General features: G+C 46.9%; 1 protein-coding gene across 1 annotated transcript in view; it reads left to right on the top strand.

Moving 5' to 3' along the window:
* Positions 1 to 877: 877 nt before the first annotated feature.
* Positions 878 to 14,180, top strand: part of ADARB2 (adenosine deaminase RNA specific B2 (inactive)) — a 333,884-nt gene continuing 320,581 nt past the window's right edge. Inside the window, exon 1 of the mRNA XM_038530219.1 lies at positions 878 to 1,528. Coding sequence (XP_038386147.1) covers positions 1,429 to 1,528 — 100 coding nt within the window. The 5' untranslated portion in view covers positions 878 to 1,428. The remainder of the gene's footprint in view (positions 1,529 to 14,180) is intronic.

The following is a 14,180-nucleotide window of genomic DNA, read 5'->3' on the forward strand; positions in this document are numbered from 1 at the left end:
CAACATACGACAATAACGCTGGCTAACGACTCCGCGGGTGGATTTTTTTTTCCCAAATCATTACTATTACAATTAATAGCTTATTGGACCTGAAGGCAAAAAGGCAGTAATGATGCCTCGATTATTTTTCTTCTTATAGCTCGTGTTAGATTTTTAGTGTTCCATAAGTACAGTCTTGAAACAATAGGATAGCCCTGAAAAAAATATTGTTGAAAACTATTTCAATTTGCAATCCACCTCCTGGTTAAATATGACTTTTCTTTCATCTGAATGTTTTATTTGGCGTTAAACCCATCAGATGAAAGCCCTTTCTCTGTGCATTTCATTGTTACCTCCATAAAGCAACCCATTAAAATCCCTCTCCTTAAAAACCAGACTCCGATCCCAACACCTCTGTCTTTATGCAATTTCTGCCTTTTGCAAAGGGAACAGCCAAGGGGTAGGAAGGGGAAAGCAAAACAAAACAAACAAGCAAACAGACAAACGTGCCTTCTCTGGAAAAAAAAAAAAAAAAAGAAAAAAGAAAAGAAAAAAAAAAAAACCCCGAATACCCCTAAGAGGCTGTCTTCCGGGGGAATTGCAAATCTTAGTCCCCTCCTCCGGGGGAGGTGAGGTCTCCAGCATTTCTTGGAGAGATATTTCCCCCCTGGCACAAGGAGCATTATAATGAATTAACTAGTTAAAAACTGTTGGGCTGGAGAGAGAGCCGCTGCATCTTGCCGGGTGTGCGGGGTCGGGCGCTGTCCTGCGGTCTGAGGCCGGGAGCCTGCAGCCCCGGGGCTGAGCCCTCCTGCAAGCGGCCCCCTCGGGCTGCTCCCCGATGAGCTGGCTCTGCGTGTTGTTCCCTCCCTCCCGAGCAGTCTCCTTCCCTTTCAACCGGGTCCTGGGCAGCTCCATCCGTCCAAATGGGAGCTGAGTTTGCAAGCTGACAGAGGATGCAAAGGGCTGGTGGTGCTGATGTCAGAGCCAGAAGACAGTTGTGATTGGACCTAATTAGACTTTGCAGCAGCAAATAGACAAGCTCCCTGCGTGATTGGCTTCAAAGTGGCTGGTGCCAAACAACTAGCAGAGGTGCCAAAGTAGAAGCCCTGCGTCTGGAGCCCAGATCAAGAGAGGCCGCCCGGAAGAGGAGGAGAGCCGGGGAGGGAGCGCCCACGGCGCCCGGCGCACCTTTCCTTCCCAGCGCGTCCTGTTGTCCTGCCGCGGCGCGCGGAGCTGCTGGCCGGCGGTGGGCTCTCAGCCCAGCCCCAGCCGGTGACAGAGAACAATTAGGGGGAAGGAGGCGGGAGCGAGCGAGGAGGGCTCCGTCCTAAAAAGTGAGCCCCGCCGCCTGGTTTGCAGAAGCGGGGAGCGGCGGCGGTGCAGGAGCAGGAAAGGTGAGCTGCTGGGAGGCAGGATCCCCTCCCGCGCCCGTGCGGAGCCCCAGCCATGGCATCCGTCCTGGGGACCAGCAGAGGGTCCGGAGGGCTGAGCGGCCAACTCAGATGCAAGTCTAAGAGGCGGCGGCGGCGGCGGTCGAAGAGGAAAGGTAAGGACCTGGCTTTCTGTGCTGCCTCCACTAACTGCACTCTTCTCCGCCTTGCTCGGGTCGTGCCCCCCCTTCAGCAGCTTCGGTGCGGGTGCTGGGGGGTGTCCGTTCGAAGCAGAGCGCGCTGGAGTCCCGATCCCTTTGTAAAGGGCCGGGGGCTTCTGCGAGCTCAGAGGGGACGGCGCGCAGCGGACAGACAGCCGCGGGCTCAGCCCAGCCGGGCTGCGAGCGGCCGGGAAGCAGGGCAGGGACCAAGGATGGGGCAGCCGTGCCCTGGAGTGCAGCACGGTCCCCTCCCTGGTCCCCTCCCTGGCTCGCGCTCCGCAGTCCAGCTCTGCCTCTGACCCTCTCCGAGGCGACATTAGCACGCGGTGCCAAAGGAAACACTCACTTAAGCCAGAAACAGGGACAGGACCCGGTGCCAGCGCCTCCATCCAAATTGTCTCGGAGGAAGGAGTGGGCACAGCCCCGGCCGTCACGTTTCCAAACTGGCCCACAGTTCCTACTTAGTCTGGTTGGTACCCGTTGTTCCATAAACACCAGGACCCGCGGGAAGCACGGGCTGGTCCCGGGGGGGGGGGGGGGGAGAGGATGAGCAGAAATTAAAATCTGGAAAGAGACATAGGGACCGCGGCTCGTTGGCGGCAAAGCCCTGCAAAGCAGAAAGGGAGGAAAAGCAGCCGGGTGACAGGTTGCCGCTGACTCCCTGTCGCGTCCGTGCCCGTCCCCGATATTCCGGGGACCGCTGCCCCAAACTTAGTGCGTTCCATCAGCAGCTCGGGGCTTCCCGCGGGGAGCCCAGGGGAAATGCCCTGAAATGCCATCGGAGCCTGCACGCAGTCCACGGGGCGAGCTCCGAGCTGCCGGCGCCGCTCGCTTTCTTTCCCGGAGAGGAACTTGTTATCAGCAGCTTCCCGTGATGAGTCCACCGGAGAAAGTTCGGCTCTTATTATTATTTGAGATGTGCTGATTAATAAAACAATAATAATAATAATAACAGAGTGAATACAGAGCCTTGCAGAACAGTGGGGCAGACACCAGACAGGACCCAATCTCTCAGATTTTCCAGTTTTCTGCGGCAGGGCGCATTGTCGGCTACGGTGGCGGTGGCTCGCCCTGCCTGGAGATCACTGTATTTGCAGGGCCTGCCCTAAGTTTCTGACACATGGCTCTCCCCGCTGCTCTCAGACACCCCCGGCTCCTTCCAGTAACAGAAATGAGCGAGGCGGTTTGGAGAGGCGTGGGCCGACGTCCAAGGTCCCCGCTGACGGCTTTGTGTCAGGACCGCAGGGAGCAGGGGTGGCCGACACCGTGCCCCCCAGAGGGCTCCCAACCGGGGGGACCCGGAGATTCTGGTGTAACTCAGAGCTGCTGCTCAGTCTGTTACCTGAAAAACCTCATCCTGACACGGATCTGTGGGTGCCTTCCAAAACAATGCCAGCTGAAAGTGGCAATAAAGGGGGGGGGGAGGCACAGAATTTAATTAATAATGAATATAACTTTTAAAAGAAGAGAAAAGGAAACACTGCCTTGTAAATCGTAAGTGGTCGTGTTTCCCAAGACCTCCCTTTAGTCTATTTTGAATATTTAGTAATATTTTCCCTTTATGTTGAATATTGAGTAATATTTTCCCTTTAGTCTATTTTGAATATTAAAATGTTGGACTATGGACTCCTGTTTCACCATAAAACAGCGTTCCACAGAAATAAAATGCAAGCTGACGGACGCTGGTGCCTTTCTCCAAATTCATTTTTCTTACCTTTAAATGTCAGTCGTGCTGGCTTAGAAAACATCCAATTTTGGAAAAAAAAAATAAGGAATCTGAACGAAGACTTCCTTTGCTATAAACTTACTGACAACAAATCAGAGTGAAATTTCTAGATGAGATGTTTGTATGCCTTGGTTATTTGGAATAGACCAAGTCCCCTCATTTCCACACCCCAAAACTGAGGAGGGGAAGGGCTCGCGGGCACGCGTGTGCTAATTCCAATGCCTCAGAGATGCACGGGTGGGGGTGAAGCCTCCTGCGCACCTGCTACCTGGGTCGGAGAGTCAAGTCGAACTGCTAAATACTTCTTAGGGAAAAGTTAGTAATATAAATGTGAGTGAGCCGATGAAAAGAAAGCATAGCGACCGTGGGGCACGTCAGACCGTGATTTGCACTTGCTGGGAATAGGTCAGTGGATGTGCAATTCCTAATTATTACAGATCCTTGTTTTTCTCTTGTACCAAGAAAAATGGTGGATTTAAATCATGCTCTAACGGTCATGGGTCTCGACAACAGCCATGGGATGGGATGGCTTCGGCTCTGAAGCCCAACCAGTTATGAAAACTCTATTTGTCACGATTTAGAATCCACGTGTGTATGGATGGTTGTTAAGGAATTTGGAGAAGGCTCCGTGGGCACTAACGGGGGCTCTTCTCATACGGGAATAAGTAAATTAGGATAAATGTTGCCCCAATCTGCCAGCGGAACGCATTTTTCCACCTATTCTAATCAACGAGGGTGATTTTTTTGGCTCCACCATAACTTTTAGCTCCCGGGCTGTGCAAAGCTGTCCATATTCTGTGTGCAAACTCCAAACACGGCTTTGATATGATCTTGTTGTTTTGTTTTGTTTCACTTATTATTGTCAACATACTCTATGGGTTTTGAAATAAAAAAAAAAACTGTAGCTACAGTTTAAGTGTGGGATTGATCCAGGGCTCTCATTGCTCTTAGGTGTGATCCAGGGCCTCAGAAATAAAATATTTTCCTGTGCTCAGTATTTTATAGTCCCGATAGCACACGGGGGAGAGGATATATCTTTAAGAATCCAGAAAAAATGTGAAAACTGAAAAAACTTAGTCCCAAGTATTAACTTGGGGGGACCTGCATTTGTTCCCCAGATAAACTTTAAAGGAGATGCTCAGAGGAAAAACCCACGCACCCACCCATGTGTTCCCACTCTCTCATCAGGACCCAGGATGATGCATTTCTGCACTTCCTCTCTCCGTTACTTTTCAGTCGGGACTTTATCTTAAAATTATTTACGAATGATTTACATTTTCTATACCAGGGAAACAGTGTCAAAATTTGAGTTTCGAGTAGGAGAAAAATAGGCAGCTAAGAAAAAAAAGGGAAAAAAAAAAAGACAACAGCAGTGTAAAGGACGAGGAAGCCGTGTAATTTCTCCACATGTGACGATACAGGATGCTCACACGCCGGGTCACACGTGGGAGACGTATCAGCTCCGTGTCAGGAGATACCGGCAGCGCTTAGTAGTTTGTAGAGTCTGTTTATCTGCTAAGTACCCACGGAGCTCGCTGCTTGGGGGGTTCCGGGAGGCAGCCCTTTATCCGGTGGCTCCGCGTGGAATCCTACGAGGTGATTGTGCACGACCAAGTGTGCGTTAGGTGCTTAGGGCGGCGTCTCTTGTGCGAGACAGGAACTTGGATGCGTGAATATTGTCAAGGATCTGTCTTGTGGCCCAAAATAATGAAGGTTAAAGGTTTAAGGTTATTTGGGATTTAGTGCCCACTCGGCCAGGTGGAATAAGAGGCAGGGACTGATGGAAACGGTAGGATCTATGAAGATAGATCACTTCAGATTCGATCAGGTAATCTCTCCACCATCGGCTGCATTCCGGGCAACGTGTCCAAGGGATTTCACAGGCGCATTTTTAATCATTGAAGTAGTAGCTGCGTTCTGTTGTGTTTGCGTGCAGTTCTCTCTTCCGTGGGTGTGCTTGTCCTACAGGAAGCTCTGCACCAGCATGAAATGCATTTTGTAAATAAAATATCTTGAGTGTTGGACTGTGAGCTCCTACAACGTATCAAAGTGACTCAAGTTTGTGGAAATTTTTTTAAAAGCTTGGTTTTTTTTGTTTGTTTGTTTGTTTGTTTGTTTTTTGTTTTGTTTTTTTTTTTTTTTGATGCAAACCTATTTGGAGATGGATCAGGACGCTGGTTCCCAGAGGTAGACAGGAGGACAGGGTTCTGAGCCGGGGCCACAGTCACCAGACACAGAAGGGGAAGGAACTTGAGAAAACTCTGTGAAATGCTCTATAAACAATCATTTGTTAAATCGGCAAATTGGATTCGGTCATCAGCACATGACCTTTCTTTTTCTTTTTCTTTTTTTTTTTTTTTTTTTTTTTAAGGCATTCTGCAGCAAGATAAGCTAACAGTTGAGATCTAGCTATTGTTGCAAGGTGATGGGTTATCGAGAGTTTCAGGAGATCGGAGGTGAATTTTGGAAACGGCCACACAGGGTGTTGCTCTGTAGAGGTCAGGCGAGGGATCCCGGCCGGAGCAGGAGCGCGGGCTGCTCGCCGCGTGTTGTGAAATGCGGATAAAAAGTTGGCAAAAGGAGCAGAGTAAGTGCAGCAGATGGACGACAGACGCAGGCTTGTGGAGAAACGGGATTCCATGAAAAATTAATGAAATAGAAAGAGTGTGTCAAGGATGAGGTGGGCAGGCTGTGGGGCTCTTCCTCCCCGGCAGGCGCCCAGGTGCCGGGAGCGAGCCTCACCCCGGCCGTGGGGACGCGGCGCAGTGCCACCGCCACGCGTCCCCGTGAGCCCGCCCGCCCGCTGCTGACAGCTCCCGAGGAACGACTGGATGTCGTGATAAAACTAAATTGATTAAACCGTTCGCCATCATCTAATTGTGTCGGGCTTCCTGCCCCCCTCCCCTTTCTCTCTTTAAAATTTGTGTTAGTACCTCTGGTTTCTGGTGACCCGTGTCACAAGCAGTAATTTGAGATTGCTTCGAGGGCATTAGATATGATGAGTGAACTTGAATTTAGAATGAAAATGTGACATTCGTGTATCCGTATCTAAATAGGGGTGATCCAGCGATTGCCGAAGCGCTGTCCCAGAAGAGCATTATATAAGGAAATACAGAATGAGGAAATTGTATTTTTCTTGTTGGAGGCATGGAAAGATAACTCAGGCTCCGAAAGCATTCGGTGTCCAATTTAAAAACCACATATGTGCTTGTGGTTGTGCCTGTGTGCGCCTGCATGCACAGTGCAGACAGTTGAAACCTTTGAGCATTCTCTATGTCTGCCTGCCTCTTTTTCCAAAATGCTGGAGAATGAATGTTGGTGTTTTCGTGACATGAGCAATTCTAAGCAATTCGTAAGAACAAAAATAATTATACTACTCTGCTCTTCGTCATTTAAATATGTTGTTTCTAAATAGATGCTGCATTGACTAATTGGGCTCTTAATTACCAGCAAAGAAGATTTCTAAAAGGATAGATTTCCACGTAGTAAAAGCAAGATTTTAGAAGCACTTCTTAGAGCCATTTCTAAACTTTAAAAAAAAAAAAAAAGGCGAAGGCCAAGCGAAATATGAAAAGCACGATGTCCTTCACAAAATATTTCAACTATTGAGTGATAGCGCTAACCATGCAGCTCTGAATTACGCGGAAAAACAGCCCAGCAGTGCCCCGTCTGAATTCACATTGTTAAGTATCTGTAAATAGAGTGAACCTGAATTAACCCCATCTCTTCAATTAAAATGTTTTTCCTCCCACTGAAATACAGAAGTATATGCCGTTAAATCGTCCGCTAGGCAAAGAGAATTGTTTCCTCCTAGCCGTTAATATACTGCGATTCACTTAAGAACGCACCACTATCCAATAAAGGGACGTTACTTTCAGAAAGAGGAGAGCATTTGTTCAATTCCTGACCACGTGTAAATCTGATACGCTCCGTGAGGCTTTAGGAAACGGGAAGGAAGGCACGTCTAGAAATTTGTGAGAGACTCCTGCCCCTGCATGGGCCTAACACATGCTCCCTCCGTCATTAAACTCACATTGATCTGTTTATTTTATTTCTAAAGAGAGGGGTGCAGAGGCCATTGCGCCTGGTTTTTGACCGGCTCCGTCTCGGGAAGGCCCTGGCGCACGCAGCTCTTACAGCCCCCGTCCCCACTGCACAGTGAGGAGTGGGTGAGCTTCCCAGGAACCACATCAAACTATCACAACCTACAAATGGATAGATTTGCTCCTTAAGAGATCTATAATTTTCCCAAAAGTAAGCCTGATCCCTTGCAAAGACAGAAGGTGTTGTTTTTGTTTTTGTTTTCTGAAGAGTGATAAATTTTTTGGGGGGGAAAAAAACCTTAATCTGAATGTCTGGGTCTTCTCCATACCCTGTGGGCATTTACTCATCTTTTATTCTACTTACAGATATTGCATATGAAGGGCAGCAAAAAAACAAGTTGATTTCATTATTTTATTGATGAGAAATGAATACAATTAGTATCTGGTTTCTGTAAGAGAGCGGCTAGTGAACGTCCTCTTTGCATTACGCGCACACACACACACACACACAGAATTACTATTACCTGTTTCAAATCATAAAAATCATCAATAGTTAACGTTACCTTTTAAATCTCACAAAATAGCCAACAGGTAACATCAATTTTATATTTATGCTGAGGAGGGGACTTTAAGATTAAGAAATAGTGTCCAGAAAAAAAAAAAAAAAAGAAAAAAAAAAGAAATAGTATCCGGGAAAGGGGCCATTTAGATAAAGAAAAGTAGCGTTTATGTTTAGGATGGAAGGGACCTATGACATAAACTCTCAGTTGGCTCCCAGATTCTAAGATGGTCTCTCTTGACTCTCTAAGAGGTGAGGCGGTGAACGCTCCTCCTGTGCTGTGTCCACTTGAAATGCAGGAGCGAAGGTGGCTCGGCCAAGCATCCAGTGCAAGGACGGCCCGAGTGGCCGCGTGTGCAGCCGCTAATCCCGCTCCAACGTGACGATTCCCAGGAGCTGGCCTCCAGCCGAAAGGCACAGCTCTGTCTCCACTCCCAGGAGGATCAAAATCTCTGAGGGATTAGGGAGCGAAGTCCAGCAGTGTAGACAAAAGGTGGACAGGACAGTTATTATTTCTAGGGTAAGCACCTGCTCACTTAGCCGGAGTCTGCTTGCATTCGTCCCACTGAGCGTGTTTGTCACAGCGCCCACGGAGAACTTATTTATGAAAGAGATTGAGGTTTCTATCTGGTGCTGTTGCTTCACCATTTGGTCAAAAAAAAAAATGAAACAGAGATTACTCAGAATTTATTAGTAAACACTTTTTTCTGGAGTCTCTACTATGCAGAAGTGAATCTTACACCTGAGTGATGATAGCCCCATACTTCTAGGTGATTTGCACATAATAGGAAGTGTTCTTTTAAATACCTTGACCAGGATGTGCTTAGGAGAATTTTATAGATTTAATTAATCTTTGCTGCTCCATTTGTTTCGGATGAAACCCCTGACTCTTGTTTCCCACAGCCGAGAGATAGAAGACGGCCTCGTCGTTTTGCAGTGTCTGACACCGTGTCTCAAATACGTCTTTCTAGATGTGGCCTTAAAACAGGGTGGAGGGGACCCGGCTCTCTGAAACCGGACCTGTGACTCGTTGAAAATGCAAACCCGAGCGGAGCCCCCTTTTAAGCTTAAAAACAATAAAAAGTGGGGGAGCTACTGTTCCTGAGAGGTAGGACCCGGGAATCATAATAAACCAGCTCAGAGCATATGCCTGGGACCCCAGCAATTGATTAAAAAACAGATTTTATCAGTCTGAGTCCGTCGGAAGTACCCAGATTCCCTCTCGTTAAAATTAATGCAGTATTTCCTAAAAGTTTAATTGCTTTTGGAAAAGTGCAATTTAATAAACATGACAGAAACGTCAGCAAAATAGATTCTGACCTCCTCTGCACCCCAAGTCTGGCTGGGTTCACTCAACCCTGGCGGTAACAGATGCTCCACTTGCGTTAGGCTCGGGGCTGTGAAAGCATCGTGTCCTTAAAGGAAACTCGCTCTCTCTCTGTCTCTCTCTCTCTCACCCGGACCGTGTGGGGCCCGAGAGCCGAGGCAGCAAACGTGCAGGAGCTCAGGAGGTCTGACATGTCTGATGTGCATCCTTCAAACAAAAGAAGACTTCTCTAAATTTGGGTGTGCAGAGAAAGAATATTTAAAAAAAAAAAAAAAACCCTTCTACTGTTCCTTGGGTGGATAAAAACACAGAGGGCCAAATTCGACCACTGACATAAAGGTACATTTACGTGTGCCTCAGCCTCCCTACTAACACTGGAGGCGAAAGTTTTTAAGGGACAACCCAGATTCCAGCAGAATCACAACAGGAAGTGACTTTTTCACTCCAAACATATGGTTCAAGGATATGTTTTGTTTTGTTTTTTTATTCAAATGACTCGATGCTGCTCATTTTCCTCCTAAAGAAAAAAATAAATTTGGACTAGAAATCATTGCTATACTCCCAAGGAAAAATCCTAGGATAATCAGCAGCTTGTAAAAAAAAACCCAAGGCAGCAGAGTGGGGGTCCCCTTGCTTTGCCGGCCCATGAAAGACACAGTACTGGGGGCAGACACGGCGCCCTGGGCAGGTGGCCTTGCCGTGTGCTAAACGTGTGCTCGGTCCTCACATCCATGCTCCGTCAGCATCTGCAGACGGGCGTCTGTTGGGTTCTGATTGAAACTCAGGGAAATGTTCACTTACCAAGCATTTAGGATGATCCTTATTTTAGATCTAACAAATTTGAGGGTTCATATAATTTTATGTAATCACCTGAATTTTTTCGTCCAATTTGTAAGGGAAGTTAAATTATGATTTGGGCTTTTGTGTGTAGATAATGGATAGAACTCAAGTCATTTAAAAAATTGCACTTGTGTGTTTTTGGTAGATTCCTCATACATGGAAGCCATATGTAGAGATGGCTGAGACTGGATTTAAAACACAGCTGACCCTCGAACAATGCGGGTTTGAACCCCAAGGGCCCACCCATGCACAGGTTTTTTTCCCATAAATACAGGGCTGTCCTGTAAGTTTATTTTCTCTTCCTTATGATTTTCCTAACGACGTTTTCTTTTGTTTAGCTTGCTTTATTGCGCAAATATAGTATTCAATACATACAACGTACACGCTGCGTTACGTTATCAATAAGGCTTCCTGTCAACAGCAGGCCTTAGTAGTTAGATTGGGGGGGGGGGCTCAGACGTCATACGCGGATTTTCAGCCACACAGGGGTTGGCGCCTGTACCCCGATGTTACTCACGGGTCCACTACACACATAAGCATTTGTCAAAACGAGGGATAGATATCGAAATATTAAAAGATTATCTGACTCTGAAACAGCAAATATAATATATACGCACATTTTTTAGACGGGCATTTATAAAATCGTGTACAGAAAACAAAAATCCTGAGTAAACTTCTGAGAGCACAGACTCCTTGAGAGAGAGCGTAAAAAAATGCCGTTGGTTGACGACCATGCTTTCTGGTCCTGAGGTCAACACTCGTTTATTGTAAAGTTCCAAAATATTGTCTCACATCACAAAACAAGAGGGAAACATAAACCACGTGGTTGCACGAGATCTCAATGACCAGAGAATGACAGAGACAGGAAGACGGAGGGACAATAACCTCTTTCCCTTCCTTCCTCTGCTCCCATCAGAGCGCACCTTCCTACATTTTCTCTTCTGTACCTTCTGAAACAGAAAGGGCCCTTCACATAAAAGTGCTCTGCTTGCAGGTTTGCCCTCAACATTTTATGTCTATTTAGACAACGGCTGTATCTGATGGAAGGACCATGTCTTCATTATGGGCAAAGAGCTACGAACTAAAAACACACACCAAAAAATCAGTTGGCATGGTCCTCGTCTCTGGGATTATGTTGTATTTGGGGATACACACATACCAACATGAAATAAAAAATACAGAATAAAAATAGAATAAAAGCACAGAATAAAAATACACCATCGAGACCCTAACGCACTATTAGGTTCTATGGGAAATTTTTTTTCAATGCAAAATATTATTGTATTCTTTACAAAATTGTTGGATTCCTATTATATTTCTTGTATTACATCAAGTGAAACTCCTGTGTGAAAAGTAACTCATTAAAATATAAACCCCTCCAGGTTTGAAGGGTTTTATTTCCCCACAATGTCAAAACGTAATAGCTACTCAATTAAAACCCACTGAGAAAATGGATTTTTGTTTTTGAAATAAGAATTGCTTAGAGAAATAATCAAGACAGGATAGTAGGAAGGAACATTTTCTAAGGGGATTGTATACAGACCGTATGAGCTGTACCAGTTTACATAAAGGAACAAACCATGGGCGACAGCAGGTGGGGTAATGCTCCAAAGCCATCCCCGGGAGGATGACGTGGAATTACCTGCTGGTGTGAGTGGCAGGCATCGTTCTGTGTGTGTAGTGACTTTGGGCCTCGATGAGCTGTGTTCCCATAAATCAGGACAGTGGCTATCTCATTGTACACCATCAATAAACGGTTGCCGTAGAATCAATTATTAGATTTAGATTGCAACTTTGTAAAGGCTGCTGTCTGGCTTACTTTGAAGTTGTTGCTATGTAAATCTGAATTTATTCGCGCAGCAAACATTTATGGGACACCTTTATATGTCGGCCACCATGGTAAATGGCAGGGATTAAGCGGTAACAAAAGCTGTGAAGATGTCCTAAAAGAGTCAGGAAGCACATCTCACTTGGCTCTGGCGTCTTTGTAGTCCACGCGGAAGAAATAGCTTACAAAACCCCCTTCCAGAGAGCTCGGGAGGCACATCTGTATCGTTTGTCAACCCAGCTACACCGATGATTGGTGTGCTTGTGGGTTATTTGTGTGGATGGGGTGACATGAAACCCTGAGGCCCATACAAACTCCAAAGATGCTTCTCGGGGAGCAGGCTCCTGGAGTGGGGTGTCCCGTGGCCCTGACTCTTCAGCAGCCTCTCTCCTGTGCCTCTAGCTTGCACACCAGGCCACACCTCCTGCCTCGAGGGTGCATGTCTGTCCCTGACTCTCCCAAACCTGTAACTGGTGCCAAGCTCCTCCTATAGAGGTGCAGGCACTGCTCAAGAACTCAGCCACCATCTTGCTACTTGGCTCACAAAAGTCCAGCTCTGTCCTCCTTGCTAAGGGCACACATTGTGTGTGTCTGTGTAATGCAAAAGTCCAGCACCAAGGCTAAGAAACAAAGCAAACATGGCATCTAACTCATGATGCAGCTTGGCTCTCTTTGTGACAAGGATGGCAGGTCTTTGCCTGGAGGTCTTGCAAAGTAGGACGTAGATCTCATCCGAATAGTCCTAGAAGCTGTTCCCACTGCCGTGTCCACTCAATACTGTGGACACAGACCATGTCCTGAAGAAGAGAGGGCCCCTGAATCTGTCCCCCGCTCGCCTCTGTGCAGATGGCTTGATTCTTGGTCTTTCTTGACTCTCACCCATTAGAGACCTCTGGAGTTATCTCTGTCCCTCTGTCTCTGTTCCTGTCTCAACCTTGTTCACGAAGCAGGATGTGTGCGGAACCCATGCCCACGCTGGAGCCCTGGAAGAGAAAAGTCATCCGTGCGTACTACTTACTTGTCTGCTGACGTCGGCGGCAGTGATGCTGGCTGCAGTCATTAGGTCTAGATGTTTATCTATCATGAGACTTAGGAACATTTCCAAACTCAAACATCAGGGCAACAATAAGAGTGGGAATTGATAAAATTGAAGCCAGCAGAAAGCTGACATTAGCATCCACACTTCTCCACCAGGAAACCGTCTGATCCTTAATCCAGGTGGTTAAGGAAATCCGTAAGTCCAGCTGCCCTTGACTCCTTTGGACTTTTCTTCTTTGAGTGTTTAGGCCGAGCTGATCTGTTTCCCTAAATAGCCTTGACTCGTTTCTTTCCACTCTAAAATGTTACTGCTTATATTGAGGTTCTTATCACTAGTATCAAAATCCTCTCCATCCAAAAATATTTAAGTTTCACACAGGAATGCAGAGACATCACCAACACTTACATGCATGTGTGTGTACGTATATATGTACTCACACAGTGTCATATTTAGGTGACCTATAAATAAAGTTCTAAGATAAAATTTAGAATAGGAAGAGCTGTAGATCCTGAGGGTTTCAGTGGGGTGAAGCGTCTGCCTTCAGCTCAGGTCATGGTCTCAGGGTCCTGGGACCAAGGCCCGAGTTGGGCTCCCCGCTCAGCAGGGAGTCTGCTCCTCTTGTTCTCTCTGCCCCTCTTCCTGCTTGTGCTTTCTCCCTTTCTCAAATAAATAAATAAAATAAATAAAATCTTTTTTTTAAAGAAACTTTAGAATAGGAAGGGTACTCATTAGTCAAAATAACTATACAAAAACATGTAAATCCCAGCGTATGAGTGCGCTAGAGCTGCTGTAATGAAGCACCACGGATGGAGCAGCTTCAACAAAGTTCACTGCCTCACGTCCTGGAGGCTGGAGCCCGCGGTCCGGGCGGGCGGGGCAGGTGTCCCCGAGGCCTCCGCCCTGGGTGTGCGGATGCCGTCCCCTCCCCGTGTCCCCACACGGTCATCCCTCTGCACATGTCTGTGTCCTCATCTCCTCTTCCTATGAGGACCCCAGTCAACCTGGATCAGGGTCCATCCTAGTGACCACATCTTACCTTAGTCACCTCTCTAAAGACCCCGTCCCCAGATGCAGGCTCATTCTGAGATCCTCGGGGTTAGGAGTCTATCACATGGATTTCAGGCACATAATCCAGCCCATAACAGACAGAAAAGCACAATTCTATTCACTTTCAGAGATATTTTCTGAAAACTAAGGGTTCTATGGGTTTTCAGAGCCCCCTCTCCAGAAACACCACGTCTGCCT

This window comes from Canis lupus, chromosome 2, assembly GCF_011100685.1.
Source record: "Canis lupus familiaris isolate Mischka breed German Shepherd chromosome 2, alternate assembly UU_Cfam_GSD_1.0, whole genome shotgun sequence".
NCBI lineage: Eukaryota > Metazoa > Chordata > Mammalia > Carnivora > Canidae > Canis > Canis lupus.